This window comes from Suricata suricatta, chromosome 16 (genome assembly GCF_006229205.1).
Source record: "Suricata suricatta isolate VVHF042 chromosome 16, meerkat_22Aug2017_6uvM2_HiC, whole genome shotgun sequence".
Lineage (NCBI taxonomy): Eukaryota > Metazoa > Chordata > Mammalia > Carnivora > Herpestidae > Suricata > Suricata suricatta.
The window spans coordinates 43740343-43767751 of NC_043715.1; the positions used below are offsets into that span (position 1 = coordinate 43740343).

The following is a 27409-nucleotide window of genomic DNA, read 5'->3' on the forward strand; positions in this document are numbered from 1 at the left end:
TTGGTCCTAAGGCCAACTCCATCTTCTCTGCTTCTATGTGGTCCTTCTACTAGTGGCATCATCTTTTATCTGATATTCATAGGACAGGATTTGAGTCCTGGGATACCTACAACATTAAAAATCTCCTTTCTTCTCTTGTGAGTACGACTTTGCATTCCCAAGCCAGAGGTGATTTCTTTTCTGGAGCAAGGAAAGGAGCCTTGGAGTGTTTTTGACAGTGAGCTCACAAGGGACCTGTACCAAGGTAAGTGACTGATGATTATGTAAGGGAAAAGGAATGCTGGATGTAAACCAGCTTCTCAGTGAAGAGATGTTTGGAGGAATCTCCCCAAAGGCCCACAACTATTAAGAAAAGTTAACCACACCATGAACTTCCAAATGTACATACCTCTGCCTTCAGCCTAATACTATCTATCCTTTTCCTTATTTTTTCTGCCTATTTCTAGTAGATTATTCTATTTTTTCCCTACTATTCTAATGAGAAGTAATTCTAATGAGAAGAATCTACTTTAATGTGAGATCTAATTCTCATTAATTCTCCCTCTCTTGCCTTTTGGTCTATACATGTGTCATGCCTTTAAACATTTTAGTATTCAATATATTCAGTTTTTATTCATTATTTTATTAATATATTCATTCTTTCAGCCAACACTTCTTTTTTAAATTATTTATTTATTTTTGAGACAGAGAGATTCAGAGCATGAGCAGGGAGGGGCAGAGAGAGAGAGGGAGGCACAGAATCGGAAGCAGGCTCCAGGCTCTAATCTGTCAGCAGAGAGCCTGATGTGGGGCTTGAACCCACAAACATGAGGTCATGACCTGAGCTGAAGTCGGAGGCTTAACTGACTGAGCCACCCGGGTGCCCCCAGCCAACACTTCTTATATTCTGTGTTGTGGAGAATATTTTCTAGGATATAAAATATATCAGCTATTAAGAAATTTATAGTCTAGGGATTCAGAAAAAAATGGTGATGGGGATTAAGGAATACACTTGCAATGAGGAGCACTGGGTGATGTATGGAAGTGTTGAATCACTATATTATACACCTGAAACTAATATTACACTGCATGTTAAGTAACTGGAATTTAAATAAAATCTTTTTGAAAAATCCATAAAACTCATTCAAAATGTAGAATTAGTTGTAATTGTAGAATTAATTGCAGTTCAAATACCACAACCAGAGAAAATGGGTAAAGACAGAATGGTGGAAAAGCTTCACAGAGCTGTAATTGTTGGAGCCCTGGGAGTGATTGCAGTCACCTTGGTAGAGAGTTTTGGGTGTAAAGGTCCTATTCTTGGAATGGGATAGTAGAAGGTTCAGACAAGAAGAGATGGAGGAGAGGGAGAAGGATCAAGCAATTGCATGATGCATGCAATCAGCATAAAATAGAGTGGGGGTGAGGGAGAAGGTCATGAACATGGATGATTCAAGGCAAAGCGCACAGTAAGTACAAACGTCTTGAGGTAGGCAGGCTCATCGTGCATGAGGAGAACCAAGGTGACCAGAATGTCTGGGGCAGAGTAAACGAAGAGGAGAGACATATGAGCTGTGGTCAGAGATGTGTATGTTGGAAAGAGTCAGTTTATGATGAATTTGTAAATTATGGTTGAACTTTTCATGAGGGAAATGGAAATAAGTAAAAGATTTTAAGCAGTATTACATGATTAGATTTTTATTTTTCAAAAATACTATTTTTCCTATTTACAGGAGAGGAAACTGAGACACAAAGAGTTGCAGTAACTTATTCAAGGTCAACAACTAGTAAGTGTTGGAGATAAGATTTAAATCCAAGCTGTACATGCTCTTAGCTCATAAACTACATTGCTTCTCCAAGTCAAATCAAAGAAGTTTAGATATAGTGGACATGTTTTCATTGAAATTTCAAGTAAACAGATAGAGGTTAACTTTCCAAAATCTATTTTTAAAATGAGTTTTTGCATCTCATAAATAGATAACTATAGCATACATAACATATTACATTCATTTATATTACACACACACACACACATACACACACAGTGTATACAACTTCATCATGGATTTCCTCTAAAACATTATATCATATGCCTTCCATTATTAATAAACTTTAAAATATATTATAATATTAGTGTATTATAATAGATATACTTGCATAATGAGGTTGTCTTCCAGATTCTTCCAATTTTAATTTCTAATGGAAACTTCCATTCTTCTATACATTCTTTTGTAAATGGATTTTTCCCATAATTTTTATGGTTGATATTTTTTAAGTAAACACTTTTTTTGAGAGAGAGTGCATGAGAAGGGTAGGGGCAGAAGGAGAGGGAGAGAGAGAATCTTAAGCAGATTCCACATCAGCACCGAGTTCAATGTGGGGCTCAATCTCACAACCGCAATAAAATCAGGAGTCAAACACTCAAATGACTGAGCCACCTAGGTGCCCCTAAAAATAGACAATTAAAAAATTTTTTGTTAACATTTATTTATTATTGAGAAGCAGAGAGAGACAGAGCATGAGCATGGGAGGGGCAGAGAGAGGGAGAGACACAGTATCTGAAGCAGGGTCCAGGCTCTGAGCTGTCAGCATGGCTCGAATCTGCGGACTGTGAGATCATGACCTGAGCTGAAGTTGGATGCTCAACCAACTGAGCCACCCAGGTGCCCCTACAATTTCTAAAGCTTTTCCCAGCAATGTATACAATGCAGATGTTCAATTTTATTGCATCATCTTGAGGAATGTGTACCTTTTTAAAAATAAATTATTCTATGTTCTTTTAGTCTTAGAATCAAGAACAATATCTTGCTTTTTTTTTTCAAAATAAGAATATTCTTAATAGTGAAGGTCAAATTGTCCTACATGTTACATGTTTTACATTCAGGATTTATCACCCTATGAGTGAGTTCACATTAAGCAATTTTGTCTGATTTGATACTTAGAGTCGTGTACTTTTTTTTAACTTTTAAAATGTTTATTCATTTTTGAGAGAGAGACAGAGACAGAGACAGAGACAGAGTGTGAGCACAGGAGGAACAGAGAGAGACACACAGAATCCAAAGCAGGCTCCAGGCTCAGAGCTGTCAACACAGAGCCTGTTGTGGGGTTTGAACTCAGGAACCATGAGATCATGATCTAAGCCAAAGCTTAACTGACTGAGCCACCCAGGTGCCCCAGGGTTCTGTACTTCTTAATTCATCATATCAGGAGGCAAAGTCAAGTTTTCTTATTATAGTGATGGTAATTTTGATCAGGTGTTTGAAGATGACTGCCAGACCTTTCCATCAGGAAGGCACATTTCTCCCCTTATAACTACTAAATAATAGGCACAGTAATAACTGGAAGACTGTATAACAATCCTCTAGAAATCTTTCACCCAAAATGTTTGGTATTCATTCTTATTCCAAACAGTTATTACAGTGAGCTTAGAAAATAGTAAACTTCGAATGTTATCATTTTCTTTCTGAATATATTGGTTGGCCTTGCTTTGTTAAAAAGAGCTTTTCCTCTCCACTTTTGTTGAGAAACACTGCAGACTCATTGATTCTTTTAAAAGATCAATAACTTATAAACCACTGTAATTCTCCTTTTTTGATAATTAAACTATCATTCATATTTGGCCATTGAGAACCCCTTTCAGCTGGCTTCCGCATCCTTTTTCCATAAATGCATGAATCTTCAATGACCTTCTTGTTTTCTGGCATAAAAGTATGTTCTAGTCTCATCTTGTATTTTCCTTGCTCCCGACTTGGAATTGGCCGGCTCATTGAAAGCCTTAGTTTCTTTTAACAGGGAATGGTGTTGATTGACCAGTATGAGTGGTCAGTGTGCTTATTACTACTGGTTGTCATTGCTTTCATAACCATTAGGTGGAAAGAGAAAGGAAACTATTTTTTATAATTGAATCCTAATAATTCTAATTGAAGTCCAAAGGCAAGATTCTGTGTCACTTTTCTTCATTTCAGTTTTGTAACTTTTTCTTGAACAGTGAAAAAACTCTATTTCCTCAAACATATGTATAGTTACTCAAGCCTTCTGTTTCAAATGCCACAGAAGTTTGAAAATTAGAATGCTAACACAACGACTGAAAGAAAAAACTACCTCAAGTCATATGCAAGATTTATTAAACTTTTGTTTCTTTTCCTTTTTTCCCTTAGAATATGTTACACCTAGGATTCCAGCCAGAGTACAGTTTGAAAAAAAAATGCTAGATTAATTATTTTTTGTGCGTTTTCAGCTTAACATACAGTTTATTTTAATTGTTGAGTTTAGGCTTTTTAAAGTTTATTGGAATATATAAAACATTTACATGCTTCAAAAGTCAATATAAAAATATACTTATAGGGGCGCCTGGGTGGCTCAGTTGGTTAAGCATCTGACTCCTGATTTCAGCTCACGTCATGAACCCACAGTTCTTGAGTTTGAGCCCTGCATCAAGCTCCAGTGTGGAGCATTCTTGGGATTCTCTTCTCTCTCTCCTCCTTTCCCTCTCTCTCTGCTTCTAGCCCATGCCTGCACTCTCTTTTTCTCTCCTAAAATCAATAAACTTAAAAATATATACATACACATATATGTATACATATATACATATATACATATATATATAGAGAGAGAGAGAGAGAGGCAGAGAGAGAGAGGGGGAGAAGTTATGCTTGCAACCTTATCTGCTTCATTTATTGCCACTCTCTAGGTAAATTCTTGTGGGGGTGGAGGTGAGAGTTAGGGGTAGTCTGATTAATTGTTTTTGCATTTATTTTTTCAGAAATAAAGCACCTTCACTTTATATTCTCAATTCTCCTACTTTCTTTTATATGATATATTATTCTCTCTGCACTCTTTTTTACTTTTAATAATATTTTACTTTCTTTTAATAATTATTAATTATTAACAAGGTGTGGATATCATTCCAGATAGGAATAGTGGCAAAAAATTTTTAAAGATATACACACTTGACTTATCTTTCTTGGTGTTATATGTTTACTTTTGCCATAACTCATTAATTATTAGAATTAATAATTCCAATAATTAGTAGAGTTTTCATGCAGTCACAAAATTTTCAAATATTTTCAGTTTTATTTTTTGTTTTCCTATGCGTGTAGCATTGAGACTCCTTCTCATCCCTATGGCTACACCTTCCAGAAAGTGTTCAATAGAAGTAATACATCTTTCTTCATGATTTTATGGGCATGACTTCTTCTTCTTCTTTTTTATTTTAAGTTTTGGAATAATTTTATATATACCAACAGAAGTTGCAAAAATAGCATATTCCTCCCCTAATATCAATTTCTGCTACATTTTTGTCGTATATTTGAATTTACCCCCTCATTTTTTATTCCTCCACCAGAGTATATCTTTCATAAAATTAATGATTTATCCTTTCTTCATTTTATTTAATGTGAGCACCTATCTTTATATATCTCCTTTCTCATATAAATGGTAGCTAGACATAATTTACTCCCCCATGTTCTTTACCTTAAAAAAGTGATGAAGATCTTTCAAAAGGAATATATAGAAACTTCGTGTTTCTTTATACAGTTACATGGAACTCTACTGTGTGCGTATGCTAGAGTGAGTTCAAGTAGTATCAAGTTGGTGGCTATTTGGATTAGTTATAGTCAGTTGCTGTTACAAATAGTTCTATGGTGGATAACCTTCTGCATAAATCTCTTCAGATTCTCTCCAGAAAGTATATGTTTGGGTTCCTAAAACTAGGATTGCTCAAAGGATAAATACTTATATAATTTTGCTAGAAACTGGCAAATATCCCCCTATGATATTTGCTACACTGAATGTGTGAGAGAGGTTACTCACCGACAGCCTTCCAACAGGTTAGGTTATTAGACTTTCGGGGTTTTGCCAAAGTATACGTTGAATTTATTCCAAACTTCAAGAATCATTGACTTAATCTTTTTCTGACTCCCTTCCCTTATGCCTTCCTGTAACACTTTTAAATTTCTATACTTTACCTCTCAAATTGCACCACCATATAAGAATTATAAACTCTATTTCCATTTATAGGTTAATGTCAATGTAATTCTGCCTTTTCTAGGTTTTGTGTCTTAGACACAAAAAAAGTGAATGTTTTATTTGTGGTTTCTTTCAGAATATAAATCTAGATTTGAGAACAAGAAATTATCTCTGAAAAAGGATAACTATAAAATAGATTCATCCCAATGGGTTATAATGGAAGGATTTACTAAGCATGGGCTTAAACAAGGATCTCGGGAAAAACATTTTGGCCAAGTCTCATGTGTCTCTGAAGACATGTCCCCTTTCATTCAGCATACATCTCTTTCTCTCCATCAAACACTTAATACCAAAGAGAAATCTTATGAATGCCAAAAATATAAGAATGCCTATGGACAGGACTCAAAACTTACTATACATCAAAACAGTCATACAGCCAAGAAATTTTATGACTATAAGGAATATGGGAAGGCCCTTGGTAGAACTTTAAAACTTAGTTCATATCATACAGTACGTACTGGTGTGAGACCCTATGAATGTGAGGAATGTAGGAAGTCTTTGAATAGTGGCTCACACTTAATACAACATCAGATAATTTTTACTAAGGAGAAATCTAAGGAATTTAAGGAAACTGGGAAGGCCTTGCAGTTTTTCTACATCATAGCATTCATACAACTGAGAAACCCTTTAGATGTAAGTATTATGGTAGACAATTTAATAATGGTACAGCCTTTATTCGCCATCAGAGAGTTCATACTAATGAAAACCCCTATGAGTGTAATGAATGTGGAAAGGCTTTTAGGACTAGTTCAATATTTAGAGAACATCGAAGGATTCACACAGGTGAGGAACCCAATGAGTGTAAAGAATGTGGAAAAGCGTTTCGTCATTCTTCAGACCTTACTCAACACCGAAGAATTCATACTGGTGAGAAGCCTTGTAAATGTAAGTATTGTGTTAGGGCATTTAGTAATGTTTCAGCCTTTATTTGGCATTAGAGGATTCATACTGGTGAGAAACCCTACAAATGTGGAAGAGCTTTTAGTACTGGCTCAGTACTTATAGCACATCAGAGAATTCACTCAGGTGAGGAACCGTATTTATGTAAGGAACGTGGGAAAGCCTTCATCAGTCTTCAGACCTTACTCAGCATCAGAGGATTCATACTGGTGAGAAACCCTACAAATGTAAGGAATGTGGAAGGGCCTTTCCTCATTACTCGACACAAGTTAATTCATGCTGATGAGAAACTGTATGAATTAAGGAATGTGGAGAGATCTTGAGTAGAGACTCAATACTTATACAGCATCAGAAAATTCACACTGATGAGAAAGCCTGGGAATGTAATGAATGTGGGAAAGTTTTTACTTGTGCAACATACCTGACCTGGCATCAGTGAATTCATACTGGTGATAAACTGTATACTTGTAAAAAATGTGGGATAGCTACTTTTTTGCATGGACCTCAAGCATGTTGTAGTATAGAGGTGGAATTTAAGGAAAGGTATTAAGCAGGCTGTGTTGTAGCCTATGAACAAGTAATAAATTGTATCACTTATCTTGAATGTATCATAGATAAGCTGCTCTATAATGATCGCCACTTCAGATAGCTGTGAAATTAGGTGATTAACTAGTTGGTACCTAACCTTCTAATTTCTGTATAAGTCTAATTACATGAAATAGAAGTTGGGGTTTTAAAAAAAAATGTGGGAAAGCTTTTCTTTGTTCTTCAGACCTTATTCTGCATCAAAGAATTCATACTGGTGAAAAACCCTAAGTGTAAGGAATGTGGGAAGGCTTTTGCAAGAGGTTCAAATCTTAATCGCCATCAAAAAGTTCATAATGGTAAGAAATAGAATAGTATGAAAGGAAGGTTTGTATTTAAGCAAGTCTTTTAGGTAACATGACATGAAAGATAAACCCTAGGAGAAATCCTAAGAATTTATTGGTGAGAAAATGTAGAAATATAATTAGTATGAGAATGACTTATGTGTTTCACAGTTTAACTACCATAAGAATAAAATGAATATCAGAAGGCCTCTATCAATGGCTCATTTCTTTCTAAATTTTAAAAACTTTCTCTTTAAAAAAATTTTTTAAATGTTCATCTGTTTTTCAAAGAGAGAGAAACAGAGAGAATGAGAGAGAGAGAGAGAGAGAGAGAGAGAGAGAGAGAGAGAGCATGACCAGGAGAGGTGTAGAAAGAGAGGGAGTCATAGAACCTGAAGCAGGCTCCAGGCTCTGAGCTGTCAGCACAGAGCCTGATGTGGGGCTTGAACCCATGAACTGTGAGGTCATGAACTGAGCCAAAGTTGGATGCTTAACCTACTGAGCCACTCAGGTGTCCCAATTTTTAAAACTTTCTAATCATAAGTGGAGAAAGCTAATCTTTTTTGTTGTAGTTTTTCATATTTAAAATACTTTAAATCAACTTTGTTTTTATATAGCTATAATTAGTTTGGTTTATGCATAGCTAAAATACTATATTATTATAAGTTGTACATTAAAATTTTGAATTTATTTTGTTCTCACCAAAATTTAAAATAAATTTAATGTTTATTTATTTTTGAGAGAGTGGGAGGTAGAGGGGGAGAGAGAGTGATCCAGGCTCTGAGCTGTCAGCACAGAACCAACTGCAGAGCCTGAGCACATGAACTGCGAGATCATGACCTGAGCCAAAGTTAGACACTTAACTGACTGAGCCACCAGGTGCCCAGACACCAAAATTCTTATTCCAGTACAATTTATTCAGTATCTATTTCCTGATGCTATTTTATGCACAATTTCATGACATTTTATATTTTTAGTGTTATAAGCTTGGATTTAATGACAGTCTTTGTATATACCTCAACAGCCAATTTGGGAACTCTTCAGTTGACTTTTTTAAAATAAATTTTTACCTGCATATCTTTGAACCTGTACCATTTTATTTAAAATATCATTACTTTAAGATATATATTTCAATATTGATAAAATAATATCATTTGTATATATAAATTATATTTTTATTTTATAAAAGTGATATTTTATTGTAATTTTTTTTCTAAATTTTTTTCTAAATTTTTAAATTCTACAAAGAATAAAGTTATGTTTCATCGTCCCAAGGGGATACAACAATTTCACATTGTTGGAACAAATCCTTTCATAAATATTTAAGAGCAAAGGTAATCATATTAGTCAATTGTCTTATAAATTGCCTTTTTAATGATAAGATATGTCATACAGAACATTTCACGTGATTAAGTGTATTTATAGTGTTAATACATATTACTGTACCATTATTTTTACCAAACATCTATGGTTAAATACTGTGATTAACTCTATTTTTTATGTTTATAAGGAATCTCACATTTAGTATACTACTTGGTACATTGTATTTTCTTGTCTGCTTTTTATTGGTGAGATAATCCATGCATACCTTTTAACATGTACATATTTTAATTTTTTAATGTTTATTTATTTTTGAGAATGAGAGAGAGACAGAGTGCAAGTGGGGGAGGGACAGAGAGACAGAGGGAGATACAGGATCTGAAGCAGGCTCCAGGCTCTGAGCTGTCAGCACACAGCCCAAGGCAGGGCTCAAACCCATGAACGGTGAGATCATGACCTGAGACAAAGTTGGATGCTTAACCAACTGAGTCACCCCTACATTTCTTGATTTTAATGAAGTCCTAATTTTTCTTTTATAGCTTGTACTTTTTACATTCTGTTTAATCTTTTTCCCAACAACATGAAGGTATTGTTCTACATATGTATTCTTTTAAAGTTATCTTAATTTTTACATTTAAGTGAAAATTTCACATTAGGCATTTCATCAAAGAAAATCATGCATTAATTTTGTGTACTGTGTAAGGTAATGATATTCTTTTTTTTCCATTGTGGATGTCTAATTGTCCCAGCACTATTACTTAAAAGACCATCTTCATCCTTTCTCTACTGAATTGATGTCAAATTTTTAAAAAAGTGATTATCTTTTGATTTTCTATTGCATATGCTTGTCTGTGTTTTATCCTGGTACAAATACAACACTGACTGTTCAGGTTATCAGAGTTGCAGTAGATAGAATTCTAAGGAGTCACCCATGATATACCCGCCCTGCTGTTAATTCTGTGGTGATGTTACAGTACATGGGACAAGAGATTTGTGAATGTATTTAAAGTGACTAATCAGAGACCTTCAGATAGTTTATTTGGGTTGGTGTAACCAAATCTAACATGAGCCCTTTAAAACCAGTGTTTTCTCTGTCTACTAGCAGAAAAGGAAGTCAGAGATGTGTTCTAGCCGGCATGAAAGAAAGCAAACATACATTGTGAACTGCCTGTGAGGGACATTTGGAAAGTATTGGAGACAGTAAGGAAATAGGGACTTCAGTCCTGCAACACAAGGAACTGAAATCTGCCAACAAGAATGAGCTTGTGGGGGCACTTGGGTGGCTCATTTGGTTAAGCATCTGGCTTTGGCTCAGATCATGATCTCACCATTCATGGGATTGAGCTCTGTGTCCCGCTCTGTGCTGACAGCTAGCTCAGAGCCTGGAGCCTGTCTTCAGATTCTGTGTCTCCCTCCCTCTTTCTGCCCTTCCCCCACTTGTGAGAGTTTTCTCTCTCTCTCTCTCTCTCTCTCCCTCTCTCTCTCTCTCTCTCTCTCTCTCTCTCTCTCTCTCTGTCTCAAATAAACAAACAAAAAAATGAGCTTGGAAATAAATTTTTCTCTGGATCCACCAAATGAGAATTCAGGCCAGATAACACATTGATTTAAGCCAAAGGGGCTTAAAAAACTCCTGGCACCACAGTTAACTTATGTTCCAATGTCCAAAAGGGCTTAAAATATTTGGCAACCTTAGTCACTGTAAAGTACCCAACATACTTTGACTAGTGCATGTGGCCTTGAGTCACTCTTCAGGAAGCACAGACCTTTGCCTTTACTCCAGTCCTATTTGTCCTTACAAGGTTTGGAAAGAGGCAATATTGAAAGCATTGGATGAACACCAATACATACAACATAAACCTCTGCAAGGGGACCTAAATCTTCTTGCTGCTCTTGTCTGTCCACAATAAATGCTAAAGCTGACTGGCTTTCTTTGTTTGTTACAGAAGGTGTACAAACGGATACATCAGGGGAATTCAAATGCAAACAACTATACACCCACCAGAAAGTTTAAAAAGAAAAGGCATACAATATTAGGTGTGTTGGGAGGCAGAATAATTGGAACTATAACACAGAGCTAGTGGAATTGCAATTGGGAAACCACTTTGGAACACGGTTTGGCAATATCTACTAAAGCTAAACATATGTGTAACCCATGACCCAGCAACTCCTCTCCTAGGTATAGATGTAACCAAGATGACACATATACACAGCAAAAGACTACAAACAAGAATGTTCATGGAGCACTATTCCTAGTAGCCCCAAGCTGAAAACAAGCAAATTCCATCAGCAATGAGAATAAACTAACTTTATCGATTAAATTCACAATAATTGAAAGAAGACCAAAGGGGGGAAATGTATACACAATATAACATTTATGTAAGCTTCAAAATCAGGGAAAACTAATCTACGTTGTAAATTAGATGATAGAGACTTTACAGGAGGCAGGTAGGGGATTTTGGGGTGCTAGTTATACTACGGTTCGAGAAATCTATGAAAATTCACTCAGCTGATTTGGGCAATTTTTTGTATGTTACATTCAAAAATTGTACTTTAAACACCCAACTTTTTTTTTTTTTTTTTTAATCGTAAAACAGTCTCTGGCACAGCAGCACAACCTCACCCGAGGTCATAAACCAGCACTAAAGCATCACTCTCTTTCTCTATCCTTCCCCACAAGCCTGGCTGCCGTTAGGGCCCAGGTATTCCTCTTGTTCAGCCTTTACAGACTCCGCTCTATCATGCCCTCCACCCGCAGGTCTTCCAGACTCTTCGGGGTCACCTACTGCAGCAAGGCCCAAGCTGCGGCTGAGGGTTCAAGACTGCCTCGCTCCGCCCTCTGGGGCTCTTAGGCCACACTACAAGTCCCAGAAATCCTCGGGGCGGAAATAAGCTTCCGGCGTTTATCCGGGAGCAGCCGAGATTCCTCGTGAGGTGGGTGGGCCACCGGGACTGCCTGGCAGGCGTGATTCGCCGTACTGAGCGGGTTGTTGTCCGGAGCCCGGGGAGGATTACTCGGGTTGTCCTCCGGGGTCTTTCGTGTTCTGGACTACACATTCCAGCGGCCTCCGGGTGTAACGTCACTTCCTCCTAAGGTGGCCAGCGCCGTGGTGCTGGAGCGGGTTGAAGAGCGCGGCGGCGGAGGCAGTGCGGCCAGTGGGTTTGTTCCAGGACAGCGGGAAGTGAGCCTGACGCCAGGGGAGCTGACGGTGAGGGGTGTCAGAACCCGGGGTCGGAGACCCGCGTGTGTGGAGCCCGAGGCTGTAACACGTCAATGCATGTGTGAGTGTGTGACGTGATGTGCCTGTGAGACCGCCTGGTGACGTCGACCACTTGCAGGAGTGGTGATTGTCCCCAGCTGTGAGCGTACTTCTGTGTCGCTCTGAGATCGACTCCTCCTTTAATTGTGTCGACTTCTGGGGCGCCTGGGCGGCTCAGTCGGTTAAGCCTCCGGCTTCGGCTCAGGTCAGATCTCACGTTCGTGGGTTCGAGCCCCGCATCGGGCTCTGTGCTGACGGCTAGCTCAGAGCCTGGAGCCTGCTTCCGGTTCTGTGTCTCCTCCTCTCTCTGCCCCTCCCCCTCTCATGCTCTGTCTCTCCCTGTATTAAAAAATAAATAAATAAAACATTAATTGTGTCGACTTCTGTGTCTCTTCCCCCCCAGCTGTGCCTAGCGGGGAGCCGATTGCGGGCTGGCATTGAATGAGAAGTGTTCACGCTGAGACTATTTGGAGGATCGATGGTTTCTGGTCGCTTGTGGCTGTAGGGTCTCTGTGGCTGGCTGCGTTGCGGAAACCCAAGCTGGGCTACCTGTGGCTGGAAAGGCCAATACCACAGACGAATTTTAATTAGAATGGAATATGAGCTTTATTCAGGAGGCCGGCCACCTGGGGAGTAGGCTAGCTCTGTTGTTTTTCCCTGGCCCAGACATTTTTATTTTTTTGTATTTTGCTTTGTTGTTTATCTTTGACCCAGAGATTTTTAAAGGGGTTTCATCAGTTAAAGGAGTGCAGTGGCCTCTGACATTTCTTGATTATGTGCAGACTCAATGATGTTATCGGGTTATCTCAGTGCTTGGAAATTGTGCAGGAAGTTCTGGTTCTTTGGTAGAAGAACTCAGGAGAGTTCGTGCGGGCTGTGCAAGAAAGTCTCGTTCCTTGGTACCTGGGGGCGATGCAAGAGCACTCCGTTTTTTCTGGAAAGGAGGGCAAGGTCTACAGATGCACAGAGGAGGTCAGTAAAATCATTTGCGTGACCTTATAAAAGAAAAACATTTTGCTAAAAGATTGCTGAGCTAATCAGCAAGCTAAGAGGGCTACAAACAGACTTGCCTCTGTGGCCTGGAAACATTCTGGTCCTTTATTCCGAAGGTCAGTGGTCTGCGTATCTCAAAGAAGGCAAATTAGTTCTGTCACAGATCAGGGGCCTTAAGTCAGCGAGCAAGGAGTGTGTCAACTTGAAGGAAGTTAACTCTTAAGACCAGGTAAAATGCTGTTCACAGCTGCTCCCTCTCCTTGTAACCATGGGGGCCCAGGTTCCCTGGAAATGTTCCTGCCTGGTTTGGGAACTTACAAAGGTGAGTCCCAGATTAAAGATTCCAGATGAAGAAATTTATCTTTAAGTCACAAGCCTGATCTCAGATTGAGACTTTCAGAACCAGAAACAGCCCCAGGTTGGGAGGAGAGGCTGAGAAAAGAGGAGGAAAGAAGCCAGGGTTGTTAAGATTCCAATCAGTCTCCTCAGGAAATCACTGGGGAGACCTGTGGGGATTCCCGACCTCCACTCTGGTTCTCACAGAGGGCAGCCTTGCTTGTCTCTTTCTAACCTTCCTCGAAACGTTTACTTCAGAGCAAATGAGGGGGGTGAATCCCAGTAGTTGCTAGTTTCTTACAAGTCAGTCTGGGCTCAAAGAAAGGCTTGGTGTCCTCACATGTCCACCGACTGATGAATGGATAAAGAAGATGTGGTATGTCTACAAGGGGATATTAATCATAAAAAGAATGAACTCTTACCATTTTAACGATGTGGATGGAGCTAGAATATATTCTGTTAAGTGAAATAAGTCAGTCAGAGAAAGACAAATAGCATATCATTTTACTCATATGTGGAATTTAAGACACAAAACTGATGAACATATGGGAGGGGGGGAAAGAGAGAGGGAAACAAACCGTAAGAGACTCTTTTTTTTTAATTTTTTAATGTTTTTTATTTATTTTTGATATATAGAGAGAGACAGAGCATGAGGGGGGAAGGGGCAGAGAGAGAAGGAGACACAGAACTGGAAGCAGGCTCCAGGCTCTGCGCTAGCTGTTAGCACAGAGCCTGACGCGGGGCTCGAACCCACAAACGTGAGATCTGACCTGAGCCCAAGTCAGAGGCTTAACCGACTGAGCCACCCAGGCGCCCCTGTAAGAGACTCTTAAAGATAGAGAACAAACTGAGGGTTGATGGAGGGAGGTGGATGGGGGATGGGTATTTAGGAGGCCACTTACTCTGATGAGCACTGGGTGTTATATGTAAGTAATAAATCACTGAATTTTACTCCTGAAATCAATATTGCACTGTTAACTAGAATATAAGTAAAAATCAGGAAAAACAAAAATAAAAAAGAGAAAGGCTTGGTGTCTCAGTATTCTTTATCCCTTACCAATTAATGGCTTTGTTTTACATCGGTGACCAGAGACTAAAGGAAGAGCCAGTTATTGGACAGCTGAGAGTTTTATCCAAGGTCAATTGTTATTCTTTTGTCTCTGAAGTGTTTTCTGTTTATTCATGATGTGGGAACTTTTGCTTTTTTTTCTTTTGAAACTCCATAAAAGGGATCCTTTTAGTTCTTGCCTTTAGGCCTGGCTATTCCAGAGAATAATGGGGCCAGAAGGAACGGGTCCACTCCATTGCTCCTGTTTGACCTGAGGTACATACATTTACTGACCAATATTTCAATTCCATTTTTATACTTAGTTTTTTTCTAAGAGTTTTGAAGGACTAGAACACCTCTCTTGGTGAAATTTGAAAGCCTTGATTTTGAGTATTTATTTTTCAATTTTCTTGTGTTTTTTAGGTGTGTGTATTTTTTCAAAATTTTTTTAAATTTATTTTTGAGAGAGAGAGAGCACGAACAGGGGAGGGTCAGAAAAAGAGAGAGACACAGAATCTGAAGCAGGCTCCAAGCTCTGAGCTGTCAGCACAGAGCGTGACGCGGGGCTCAAACCCATGAACCGTGAGATCATGACCTGAGCTGAAGCTGAACACTTAACCAACTGAGCCACCCAGGCGCCCCTGTGTATTTTGTAAGTAGGCTCCACACCCAATGTGGAGCCTGAACTCACAACCTTGAAATTAAGAGTCATGTGCTCTACTCACTGACCCAGCCAGGTGCCCCTCAATTTTATTTTTTATTGTTTAAGTACTTAAAAGGTTCAGAAGAGTATACAGTGAATTCTTCCTCCCAGCCCTGCGCCTAGTCTCGGGCTTTTCCTATTTCAGAGGCAGCCAGTGTGACCGGTTTCTTGAGTGCTGACTGTCAAGGGACTTCTCTGAACCATCAGACGGCTAACTGTCTTGTGCTATTATAAACAACGGTGGGGTAACTTGCCTTGAATAGATGTCATTTCGCTTATCAGTGAGTTTATTGGTAGAACGAATGCTAGTTTCTTGGATAACTTTTATGTGGATTTTAAATTTTAATAGTTTTTGCTATGTTGTCCCTCATAAAGGCTATATTTTCTGAGTTTATGTTCATTCAAGGTATTTTGCTGGTTGTTGGAAAGCTTAAGGTAATTATTAATATGCTGTTGTACAGTTTTTCAAACTATGGGGTTGATAACCTGATTTTTGTATGTGGTAAAATCAATTTGCTAAGTCCTGACCAGCATTTTCTTTAACTTTTATTGTAAAAAATTCAAATGTGTACAAAAATAGATAAAATAGCAATGAACCTCTGTGTACCACTTTGCTAGGCTTCAGTAGTGATTGACTCATGACCAATGTTGCTTAATCTATACTTCTACCCATCTATGATTATTCTGAAATATTTTGAAGTACATACCAGAAGTTGTATTGTTCCATCCATAAATGTGTATAGCAATGATAGTCTTTTATTTGATTTATTTAAAAAAATTGTTAAATGTTTATTTATTTTTGAGAGAGACAGAGCATGAGTGGGGGAGGGCAGAGGGAAAGGAAGGCACAAAATCAGAAGCAGACTCCAGGCTCTGAGCTGTCAGCACAGAGCTTGACATGGGGGTCGAACTCACAAATCATATGACAACTGATTGAGCCATCCAGGTGCCCCATAAATGATAGTCTTTTAAACATATAATCCAATAGCATTATTCTCCCTAAAAAAAATAATATTTCCTCACTATCAGCTATCCAGGTAGAGTTTAGATTTCCCCATAAGGCAGTTAACTTTGTTTTTAAGATTTGTTTGAATCTGGGCCTAAATAGGATCCATGCATTGTGGTGATTCATAAGTCTTTTAATAAAGCCCTTTCAAAATTCTTTAGTTTCTCATTCTTTCTTTGTCTCTTTCCTTGCAATGTATTTTTTGAAGCAACTGGGTGATTGTCCAGTAAAGTTTCTCACCGTCTGTCATTATTAACGTGATTTTACATATTTCTTAGTTAGAAGTTATAGCTAGAGGCTTGGTCAGGTTCAGATGTCTCCCTTCCACCCTCCTCTCTCCTCCTCCCTCCTTCTTTGGCAAAATGATTTCACTGATGCTAATGTATATTTCCACGAAGAGGCACATAATGTCTGCTTACCTCTTTTTGTGATATTTTCTATTATTATTTCATTAAAGATTGCTAAATAGTTATAGTCTTATTCATTAATTGTATCTTCTTTCTTTAACTGGAATAATTATAGAAAGTGAAAATTTTCTGTATCAACTTCTTGGTTATCTTGAGGTACAGAATGCTCAAGGGAGGCAGGACAGGTCTTTTTCTCCTAGCTTACCAGTCTTCAAAATGAAATAATGAACAATAATGAAATGATGTTTTGCTAACATTCTCTTCTGGGGACCAGTGATTTTCTTTTTTACCATTCTTATAAATGTATGGATTTTGATACACTTACATGTTTCAATCTATTGTAGTTGTTCTATTTATGTATACTTTGTCATATTTGACCATTTGGAGCCTATTCAGGTTGGCTCATGGGTCCTTTTGACTTTGATAGCTTTCTTGGTTTTCAGTAGATCTTCTAGAACACTCAGGAGTTGACAAACTTTCTGCAAAAGACCATATAGTTAGTGTTTTGGGTTTATGGGTCATACTTTCTCAGTTACAACTACTCTACTTTATTGTAGAGTGAAAGCAGTATGTATAATACATAAACAAATGGACATGGCTGAGTTCCAATGAAACTTTATTTCCGAAAGCAGACACTGGGTACACCAAATAGGAGCAGAATTTAAAAGGTGAGGAGCACCTGGGTTGCTTAGTCTATTCAGCGTCAGACTCCTTTTTTTTTTTTTTTAAGTTTATGTATTTATTTTGAGAGAGACAGAGACAGTGTGAGTAGGGGAGGCAGAGAGGGAGGGAGGGAGGAAGGGGGAAGAGAGAGAACAAGGGGGAAAGGGCAGAGAGAGAGGGAAACACAGAATCCAAATCAGGCTCCAGGCTTCGTGCTGTCAGCACAGAGCTCAGCATGGGGCTTGAACTCAGGAACCGTGAGATCATGACCCAAGTCGAAGTCGGACACTTAACCAACTGAGCCACCCAGGCACCCCTAAACACATATTTAATGGAAGTCAGATTTCCTATAACACCCATGAAAGAGAAATGTTATTACTCTGTTTTCAAGCAATTGTCAGATTTCTGGTAATGTTTCAAATCAGAACCTCACCTTTTATGTGAAAGGGCCGCTTATAAACTTGATAGTGTGTTCAGGAAAAAAAAAATGAACAGGTGGAATTTATTGGAGTTAAATTTGAGAGAAAAGGAAAAGCCGAAGACTCCTAATAATATGTGTTATTTTATTCTTCTGCATCTCTACCTTCTCTTTGTGAGGTCATTGGCTGAATAATGACCTAAATAGGACTTGTCTCAGGGATCCAGTGTGCTTGAGTTGCATTGATTTAAATTTAGTGAAATAAATTGCAAACCAAACCGGAAGTCAAGCAGTGGGCTGATTTGGCCAACACGCCATTATTACCCTGTTCTAGACTACCCTTACACACTTCCTGACTGAGGCCTCCTTCATGTTAATGGGAAATGGTATTTCAAGACTATATTCTAGGTGCTAAGATATTCATTGCTACTACTGAGTGATCATTGTTTCTATGGCCTTACGAAGCTAATATATACGTATCTTTTAAAAAATTAAAAATAGGGGCGCCTGGGTGGCTCAGTTACTACCACTCAGTCATTTGACTGTCTGACTGTTGATTTCATCTCAGGTTATGGTCTCACAGTTGTGAGAATCAAGCCCTACATCTGGATCCACGCTGGAGCCTGTTTGGGATTCTCTCTGCCCCTCCCCCGCTTGCTTGCAGGCACATTCTCTTTCTCTCAAAATAAATAAACACTAAAAAATCAAAAGATTAAAAAATAAACTGTCACAATCCCGAGGAGCCTAGAGATACGATAAGTTAATGTAATTAATGCGGTATCCTGGATGGGATCATGAAACAAGAAATGGATGGTTCTTTATTTCGTGGTTTATAAAGCGTGGAATAAATATTCTGATTCTTTATTCCACACTTTATAAAGAACACTCAAAATAATAGTAGTCAGGAGGTGCCTAGGTGGCTTAGTCACTTAAGCATCTGACTTTGGCCCAGGTTGTGGTCTCGCTGTTCTGGGTTTGAGCCCCCCTCCCCCCCACATCGGGCTCTGTGCTGACAGCACATAGCCTGGAACCTGCTTTGAACTCTGTGTCTCCTTCTTTCTCTGTTCCTCCCCTGCTCAAGCTGTCTCACTCTGTCTCTCATAAATAAATAAACGTTAAAAAAATAGTAGTGGTCAGTGATTTGATTACTGAAATCAATTTTCTGTTTTTGGTTGTTTCTTTATTGTAATCTTTTTGTTTTTTATGTTATGTTCTACTAGAGATATTAAATCAAATTATTATATTCTAGTCATTTGGAACAGTGTCTCTTGAGAGGCCGTGCCACAAATTGGAATCACAGATTTGTTTCACTTTTAATTTTTAGAGATTGCTCTTTTAAAATTTAATTTTGTCCTATAATTATATAAAGTATATGACACCAAAGTCAAATATGCAAAATGCAAAAGAAGGCTTAATTTCCTCTCTTCCTCGACATTGTTGTTCTTTCTACCTATAAGAAGTCACTTTATTCTATCTTATAGTTTATTCCATCTTTTAAAATATACTCTAAGGAAGCACATGAGTATACATGTATTATATGTATTTGTATTTATGTATACCAAAAGCAACAAAACAAACAGTAGGTAAATGGACTTCATCAAAATTAAAAACTTGTGCTTCAAAGAACACCATCAACACACACAATATGGGCCGAAGTTTTGCAAATCATTTTTCCGATGAGGGACTTATGTCCACATACAACCTAATAATAAAAAGTTCAACAACTCAATTAAAAATTTCCAAAGTAGCAAAAACAGACACCTAGACCAATGGAATAGAGTCCAGAACTGGACCCACAAATGTATGGCCAATTAATCTTTGACAAAGCAGGAAAGAGTATCCAATGGAAAAAAGACTGCCTCTTTAGCAGGTGGTGCTGGGAAAGCTGGACAGCAACATGCGGAAGAATGAAACTAGACCACTTTCTTACACCATATACAAAAATAAACTCAAAATGGATGAAGAACCTGAATGTGAGACAGGAAACCATCAAAACCCTAGAGGAGAAAGCAGGAAATAGCCTCCTTGACCTCAATCGCAGCAATTTCCTACTCGACACATCCCCAAAGACAAGGGAATCAAGAACAAAAATGAACTATTGGGACCTCATCAAGATAAAAAGTTTCTGCACTGCAAAGGAAACAATCAAGTAAACTAATAGGCATCTGACAGAATGGAAAAAGATAGTGGCAGGGGCATCTGGGTGGCTCAGTCAATTGGGCGTCCGGCTTTGGCTCAGGTCATGATCTCATGACTGTGGGTTCAAGCCCTGCGTCGGCCTCTTGTGCTAACAGCTAGCTCAGAGCCTGGAGCCTGCTTCCGATTCTGTATCTCCCTCTCTCTCTGACCCTCCCCTGCTTGTGCTGTCTCTCTCTGTCTCTCAAAAATAAATTTTAAAAAAAACATAAAAAAAGAAAAAGTGGCAAATGGCATATCAGATAAAGAGCTAGTATCCAAAATCTACAAGGAACTCACCAAACTCCATACTGGAAAAATGAATAATCCAGTGAAGAAATGGGCAGAAGACTTGAACAGATACTTCTCCAAAGAGGATATCCAGATGGCCAATAGGCACATGAAACGATGCTCAACATCACTCAGCATCAGGGAAATACAAACAAAAACACTGAGATACCACCTCACACTGGTCAGAATGGCTAAAATGAACAAATCAAGAGACTATAGATGCTGGCGAGGATGTGGAGAAACAGGCACTCTCCTGCACTATTGGTGGGAATGTAAACTGGTACAACCGCTCTGGAAAACACTATGGAGGTTCCTCAAAAATCTATCAATAGAACTCCCGTAGGACCCAGCAATAGCATTGCTGGGGATTTACCCAAGGGATACAAGGGATACTATGCTGATGCATAGGGGCACATGTACCCCAGTGTTCATAGTAGCACTGTCAACAATAGCCAAATCATGGAAAGAGCCTAAATGTCCATCAACTGATGAATCGGTCAAGAAGATATGGTGTGTATGTGTGTGTGTATACACACACACACACACACACACACACACACACACACACACGCACAATGGAATACTACATGGCAATGAGAAAGAATGAAATCTGACCATTTGTAGCAAAATGGATGGACCTTGAGGGAGTCATGCTAGGCGAAATAAGTCAGGCAGAGAAGGACAGCTACCATATGTTGTCACTCGTAAGTCTAACAGGAGAAACCTAATAGGAGTCCATGGGAATGGGAAAGGTGGGGGGTGAAGAGTTGGAGAGAGGGAGGGAGGCAAATCATGAGAGACTTTTGAATGCTGAGAACAAACTGAGGGCTGAAGAGGGAGGGGGTGAAGGAGACGGGAGTGATGGTCATGGAGAGGGGCACTTGTGGGGAAGAGCACTGGGTGTTATATGGAAACCAACTTGATAATAAACTATTAATAAAAAAAATTGCCAAAGTATCTGGAATGGCGTTTCTTCAAAGAAGATAAACAAATTACTATTAAGCACATGACAAGATCCTTAACATCATTAGCCATCAGAAAATTACAAATCACGATCACAGTGCAATATCATTCATACTGACTAGAATGGCTCGAATAGACAGTAGAAAAGGATGTGCAGAAATTAGAACCCTCATATGCAGTTGGTGAGATTATAAAATTTAAATATAAAGAGAATATAAAATGATGCAGCTTCCTTGGAAAATCGTCAGGAGGAGTGCTGACTAACAGTTGCAGGGTTTCTTCTGAGATCATGAAAATGTTCTAAAGTTGATTTTGGTAATGGATTCTGTAAATATGCTAAAAAACCATTGACTTTTCCACTTAAAATGTGAATTGTATGGAGTTTGAATTAAATCTCAACAGAATTGTTTAAAAATGTATGCCCTCCAATACAAATCAGGGAAAATGAGTGATGTTCCTACTTCTATTCAACATTTACTTTAGATTATAGGTGCTGCACCAAGACTGGGGACAAAAGTAAAGTCTAAGCATTGAAAAGCAACCAAAAATTGATTGGCGGATAATGATGGTCTATAAGGATACAAAAAAATGTGGAGGTATTCTAAAAATTATTAGGAAAAGAAAAATCAACAAGATACATAAGGAAAAAATAGAGTTCAACACCATTTATCTTTTTGAAATATTGCTGGCTTATCTTTGAAAGGAATTGCTAGGAGTGGGGCCACTGATAAAATCCTTCTAAAATTTCCTTGTTACTGCTAAATTCCTTCCTTTGAAGCTGTATATTTACTCAATCAACATTTTACTACTAGTTTTCTCAGAGATCTTCCAAAAGAATATACTGGCAAACTTTTGGGCATTTTCCAACGATAATTTTAATTAACATTTCTGTTATAGTGAGCAAGGTTGAACATCTCTTTATAAACTTTAGTGTATTCGCATTTGTTTTCCTATGAACTGTCCATTTCTGTTGTCCATTTTCCTATAGGAGTATTATTCCCTTTCTGCTTATTAAGCCATTTTATATATTATTTATGTTAACCCTTTTTCTGTAATACAAGTTCCAAATGCCTTTTCCCAGGTTGTTATTTATCTTTTGCTAAATGGTGTTTTCTCAACTAAAATAAATTCTTCTTGTAGTTAAATATCTATCTTTCCCTGTAGATTTGGCTCATGGCTAGATAAGTTTCTCTAACTCCCGAATTATAGAAATATCCAAGTATTGTTTTCTCTTACATGATTTAAATTTTTACATTTCACAAGGGTCTCCATCTGGAACTTAATCTGATATATTTTGAGGAGTAGTCCAATTTTTTCATTTTTCATTTTGCTTATTCCATCATCACCTTTTTATTTTTTATTTATTTGTTTTTGAGAGAGAGCCTATGTGCAAGCGAGGGAGGGGCAGAGGCAGAGGGAGAGAGAATCTTAAGCAGGCTAACTGCCCAGTGCAGAGTCCAACACAGGGCTCGATTTCATGACTGTGAGATCATGACTTAAGCCAAAATCAAGAATTGGGTGCTTAACTGACCGAGCCATCCAGGCAGCTCCTTCATCACGTTTTTTAAAGGTTCATATATTTCCCACTGATTAAAGATGCTACCTTTATCAAATATGAAATTTCCAAATATTTGGGTCAGTTTTTTTATGTCTCACAATTTTCACTGGATTTTCTCTCCATAATTTTGAAAGAGTCGGAAGAGATTAGGAGAGCTTCCTAAGGTTTGCATCGGATCCCTTAACTTTATGTATCTTCCCACATATTCTTTAAAAATGGTATGTGTCAACAAGGAACACAATTAAAACTGCACATAATAGTCTGTGCCTACAGCCTGATTCAGAGCTAGAGGTTACTATAAACTTCAGTTTCTATTTAAGTGGAGAAGTACATATCTCAAATAGGCAGATCCAACTCTGATGTCCATCCTAGACTGAAGAGTTAGGGAGAAAAAAGTGAGGGATACGTTGCAGTGCTTGCAGTGTTGGAAAATGGATAACATAATCCCCTGAAGATAGAGGTCCACTTCAGTGGGAAAATACAACATGGCGCACAGACTGTTAGACTAGAGCATTGCCTTTTGGTTGAAAGGAAGATTCATTTTCTTTTATGTTTATTTTTGAGAGAGAGAGAGAGTGGGGGGAGCATAGAGAAGGGGAGACAGAGGATACAAGGCAGGCTCCATGCTGACAGCAGTGTGCCCTGTGTGGGGCCCAAATTCACGGACCTCGAGATCATGACCTGAGTCAAAGTGGGACACTCAACTGACTGAGCCACTCAGGCGCCCTGAAAGGAAAATTCTTGAAAATGGTGAGTTGAAAGGTGGCAGTCTTAGGAAATGCCCACTCCTGGAAAGGAGGGAAAGCAAATTAAAGGAAAAGGCATACCTTTAAGGGTGATAGTGAAAGGAAAAAAGGAATCAAGAGTTGGAAACTAAATGCCCTGGGACTGCGAATTCTATTAAGTTACCCCAAATCTCACACCCTTCTTTAATGACACCTGTTTATGTAAACTACAACCGTAAGCCAGTTGGATTGGCTCTATTAATACCAGACAAAATGGACTTTAACACAAAGCTAAGACTTGAAAAAATTAACAGAAAATAGTGGGTTATATATGAAAAGCTACTCAAAGTTACTAAAAGAAAACAGAAGTGGGAGACCATTTTAGCTAATCCTGTATACAAAGTAAACATGAAAACAGAGGAAAAGTGTAAGTAACATAGTGCTCTGGTGTGAGTTAATGTCATTAAATAAGCTTTTGCAAATGTGAAACAACATCTGAATCAGAAATTCAAAACTTCCATTGAGGAGGGCACTTGTTGGGATGAGCACTGGGTGTTGTATGTAAGCATGAACCACCAGAATCTACCCCCCAAACCAGGAGCACACTGTACCCACTGTTAGCCAACTTGACAATAATCTATATTTAAAAAATTCAAAACTGCATAAAACACGTGGAACAGGGGTGCCTGAGTGGCTCAGTTGGTTAAGCGTCTGGCTTCCAGCTTCAGCTTAGGTCATGATCTCATGGATCATGGGTTCGAGCCCCGCATTGGGCTCTGTGCTGACAGCTAGCTCAGAGCTTGGAGCCTGCTTCGGATTCCGTGTCTCCCTCTCTCTCTGACCCTCCCCTGCTCGTGCTGTCTCTGTCTCTCAAAAATAAAGAAAAAACATTATTAAAAAAATTAAAAAACAAAACAAAACAAAACAAAAACACATGGAACAGAAAACCAGCAAGAGTAAAACAAAAATGGAATGAATAATGATACTGAGGCTAAATCCAAAACAATCTTGATACTAAGACCAGGTTATAAGGTATCAAGGCTAGATTTTACATTTGAATGAACAAATATTCAAAAAAAATAATGGTCAAAAAACTCAAATCTGATGAAAAACACTATTCATCCAATAAGTTTAATGAATACCAAGTAGGATAAATGCAGAAATGTATATCCAGAGACATCATAATCAAAATGTTGAGAGCTCAAAATAGGTAATCTTGAAAGTAATGAGAAAATTAACTCATCATGTACAGTGGTACCACAGTAAGATTAATAGCTGACTTCTCATCAGAAATAATAGAAGCTAAAAAGCAGTATGACAATATATTTAGTGTGCAGAAAATGGAAACAAAAAACCAAATTCCTATATCCAGCAAAGCTGTCTTTCAAATGTGAAAGTAAATGAAAGGCTTTTCCCCCCAAACTGGAATGACATTATTAATAAACTAAGGTACTATTAAGACGGATATTGTAAAAGCATTTTAAAACATATAGCTTTAAATCATTAAAAAAATTAAACTGGTAAACTAAAATACATCTACTTCAGACAAAATGGGGTAAAAAATGAGAAACTAAGGAACAAAGTCATGAGACATAAAGAAAACTAATAACAAAATGGCAGTTTATCCATATCAACAGTAATATTAAATGTGAAAGGTTTAAGCAGTCCAATCTGCCAAAAGACAAGATTTTTTGGACTGCATTTTTAAAATTAAAAATAAGATCCAACTATATACTGCCTATAGGAGATTTGCTTTAGATTCAAAAACACAAATAGGTTGAAAGTAAAAGGATGAGTGAGAAAATAATGTAAATTACACCCTTAAGCAAGTTGGATTGGCTATATTAATACGAGACAAAATAGACTTTAACACAAATGCTGGTCTTAGATAAAAAGGATCATATTATCATGAGAAAGAGACTAAGAATATCAAAGAGATATAACACCTAGTAACAGAGCTCCAAAACATTTGAAGCAGAAATGGACATATTTGGTGTAAAATAGACAACGCAGCAAGAATAGTTGGGGGCTTCATAAGTCTACTTTCAATAATTGATCGAACAACTATGCAAAAAAATAAGGATATAGAGAACTTGAAAAAATTCTAAACTATCTAGAGCTAACAGACATCTATAGAACATTTCACCCAAATTACAGAATACATATTTTTGTTATATGTACATGGACATTCTCCAGGATAGACCATATGCTAGCCATAAAATAAGTCTCAAATGATTTTAAATTTAAATTTGAGGTCATAAAATTATGTCTTCTGACCACATGGAATTAGGTTAGAAATTAACAATAGAACAAAATTTGAGAAATTCAAGTATATTAACATTAACAAATATATTAACATTAAACAAACATTCTCATAAATGGAGAAGTCAACAGAAATTGGAAAATATTTTTATATGAATGAAATTGAAAACATATATCAAAACTTGGGATGCATTGTTTACAGGGAAATTTATAGCTACAACTCCTATATTATAAAGGGAGAAAGTCTCAAGTAATAATTTAAATCTCTACCTTAGACTAGACAAAGAGCAAATTAAAGGAAGGAAGGAAATAGTGAAGATTGGAATTGAAGATAAATAATCTAGGGATAGAGACACAGTAGAGAAAAATCAACAATACCAAAATTTGGTTAAAAAGATCAACTAGATGGACAACCTTTTGCTTAACTTACAAAAAAAGAAGAGTCAAATTACTAATACCAGAAATGAAAGGGCATATTTCAACCAACCTAACCCAAATAGAAAATCTTTAAAGAAATACCATCAACATATGTATGCTAATACATTTGATAATTTAGATGAATAGACAACTACTTAGGCCCAAATTACTAAAACTTGTGACTTGGTTTATTCTCTGTATTTATCATCTGATTCTGGTTATGTTTGTTTATTCATTTGCTTTTTTAGAGTGAAATCATATGGTATCTGTCTTTCTCAGTCTGATTGATTTCACTGAGAATAATATGTTCAAGGTCCATCTGTAGCATGAGCTCATCAGTATTTTTTTTGATAAAGATTAAAACATGATTTATTTTTTTATTCCTTTATAGTTTATTGTCAGTTGGTTTCCGTATAACACCCAGTGCTCATCCCCACAAGTGCCTTTCTCCATGCCCATTAACCCCTTCACTGGTCCACCTCCCCCATCAGTCCTCAGTTCTCAGTATTCAAGAGTCTCTCATGGTTTGCCTCCCTTCTTCTCCCCAACTATTTTCCTCCTCCTCTCCCCTATGGTCCTCTGTTAAGTTCTCCTGTTACACTTATGAGTGAAAACATGGTATCTGTCCTTCTCTGCCTGACTTATTTCACTTAGCATGATGCCCTCGAGTTCCATCCATGTTGCTACAAATGGCCAGATTTCATTCTTTCTCATTGCCATGTAGTACTCCGTTGTATATATAAACCACATCTTGAACCACTCATCAGGTGATGGACATTTAGGCTCTTTCCATGATTTGGCTATTGTTGACAGTGCTGCTATGACCATTGGGGTACATGTGCTCCTATGCATCAGCACTTCTGTATCCCTTGGGTAAATCCCTAGCAGTGCTATTGCTGGGTCATAGGGGAGTTCTATTGTTAATTTTTTGAGGACCCTCCACAGTGTTTTCTAGAGCAGCTGTACTAGTTTACATTCCCACCAACAGTGTAGGAGGGTACCCATTTCTCCATATCCTCACCAGCATCTATAGTCTCTTGATTTGTTCATTTTAGCCACTCTGACTGGTGTGAGGTGGTAACTCATTGTGGTTTT

The 27409-nt window shown here is 37.9% G+C and overlaps 1 protein-coding gene and 1 long non-coding RNA gene across 2 annotated transcripts in view; both read left to right on the top strand.

Moving 5' to 3' along the window:
* Positions 1-27409, top strand: part of LOC115281039 (zinc finger protein 91-like) — a 239667-nt gene that overhangs the window by 108422 nt on the left and 103836 nt on the right. The window contains 3 exon segments of the mRNA XM_029926287.1: positions 6455-6508; positions 6583-7068; positions 7071-7171. Of these exon segments, the coding sequence (XP_029782147.1) occupies positions 6455-6508; positions 6583-7068; positions 7071-7171 (641 nt within the window).
* LOC115281048 lies at positions 94-4759 on the top strand. The gene is made up of 3 exons (XR_003904045.1): positions 94-244; positions 1710-1763; positions 4739-4759. It is a non-coding gene; the product is annotated as an uncharacterized LOC115281048 (long non-coding RNA).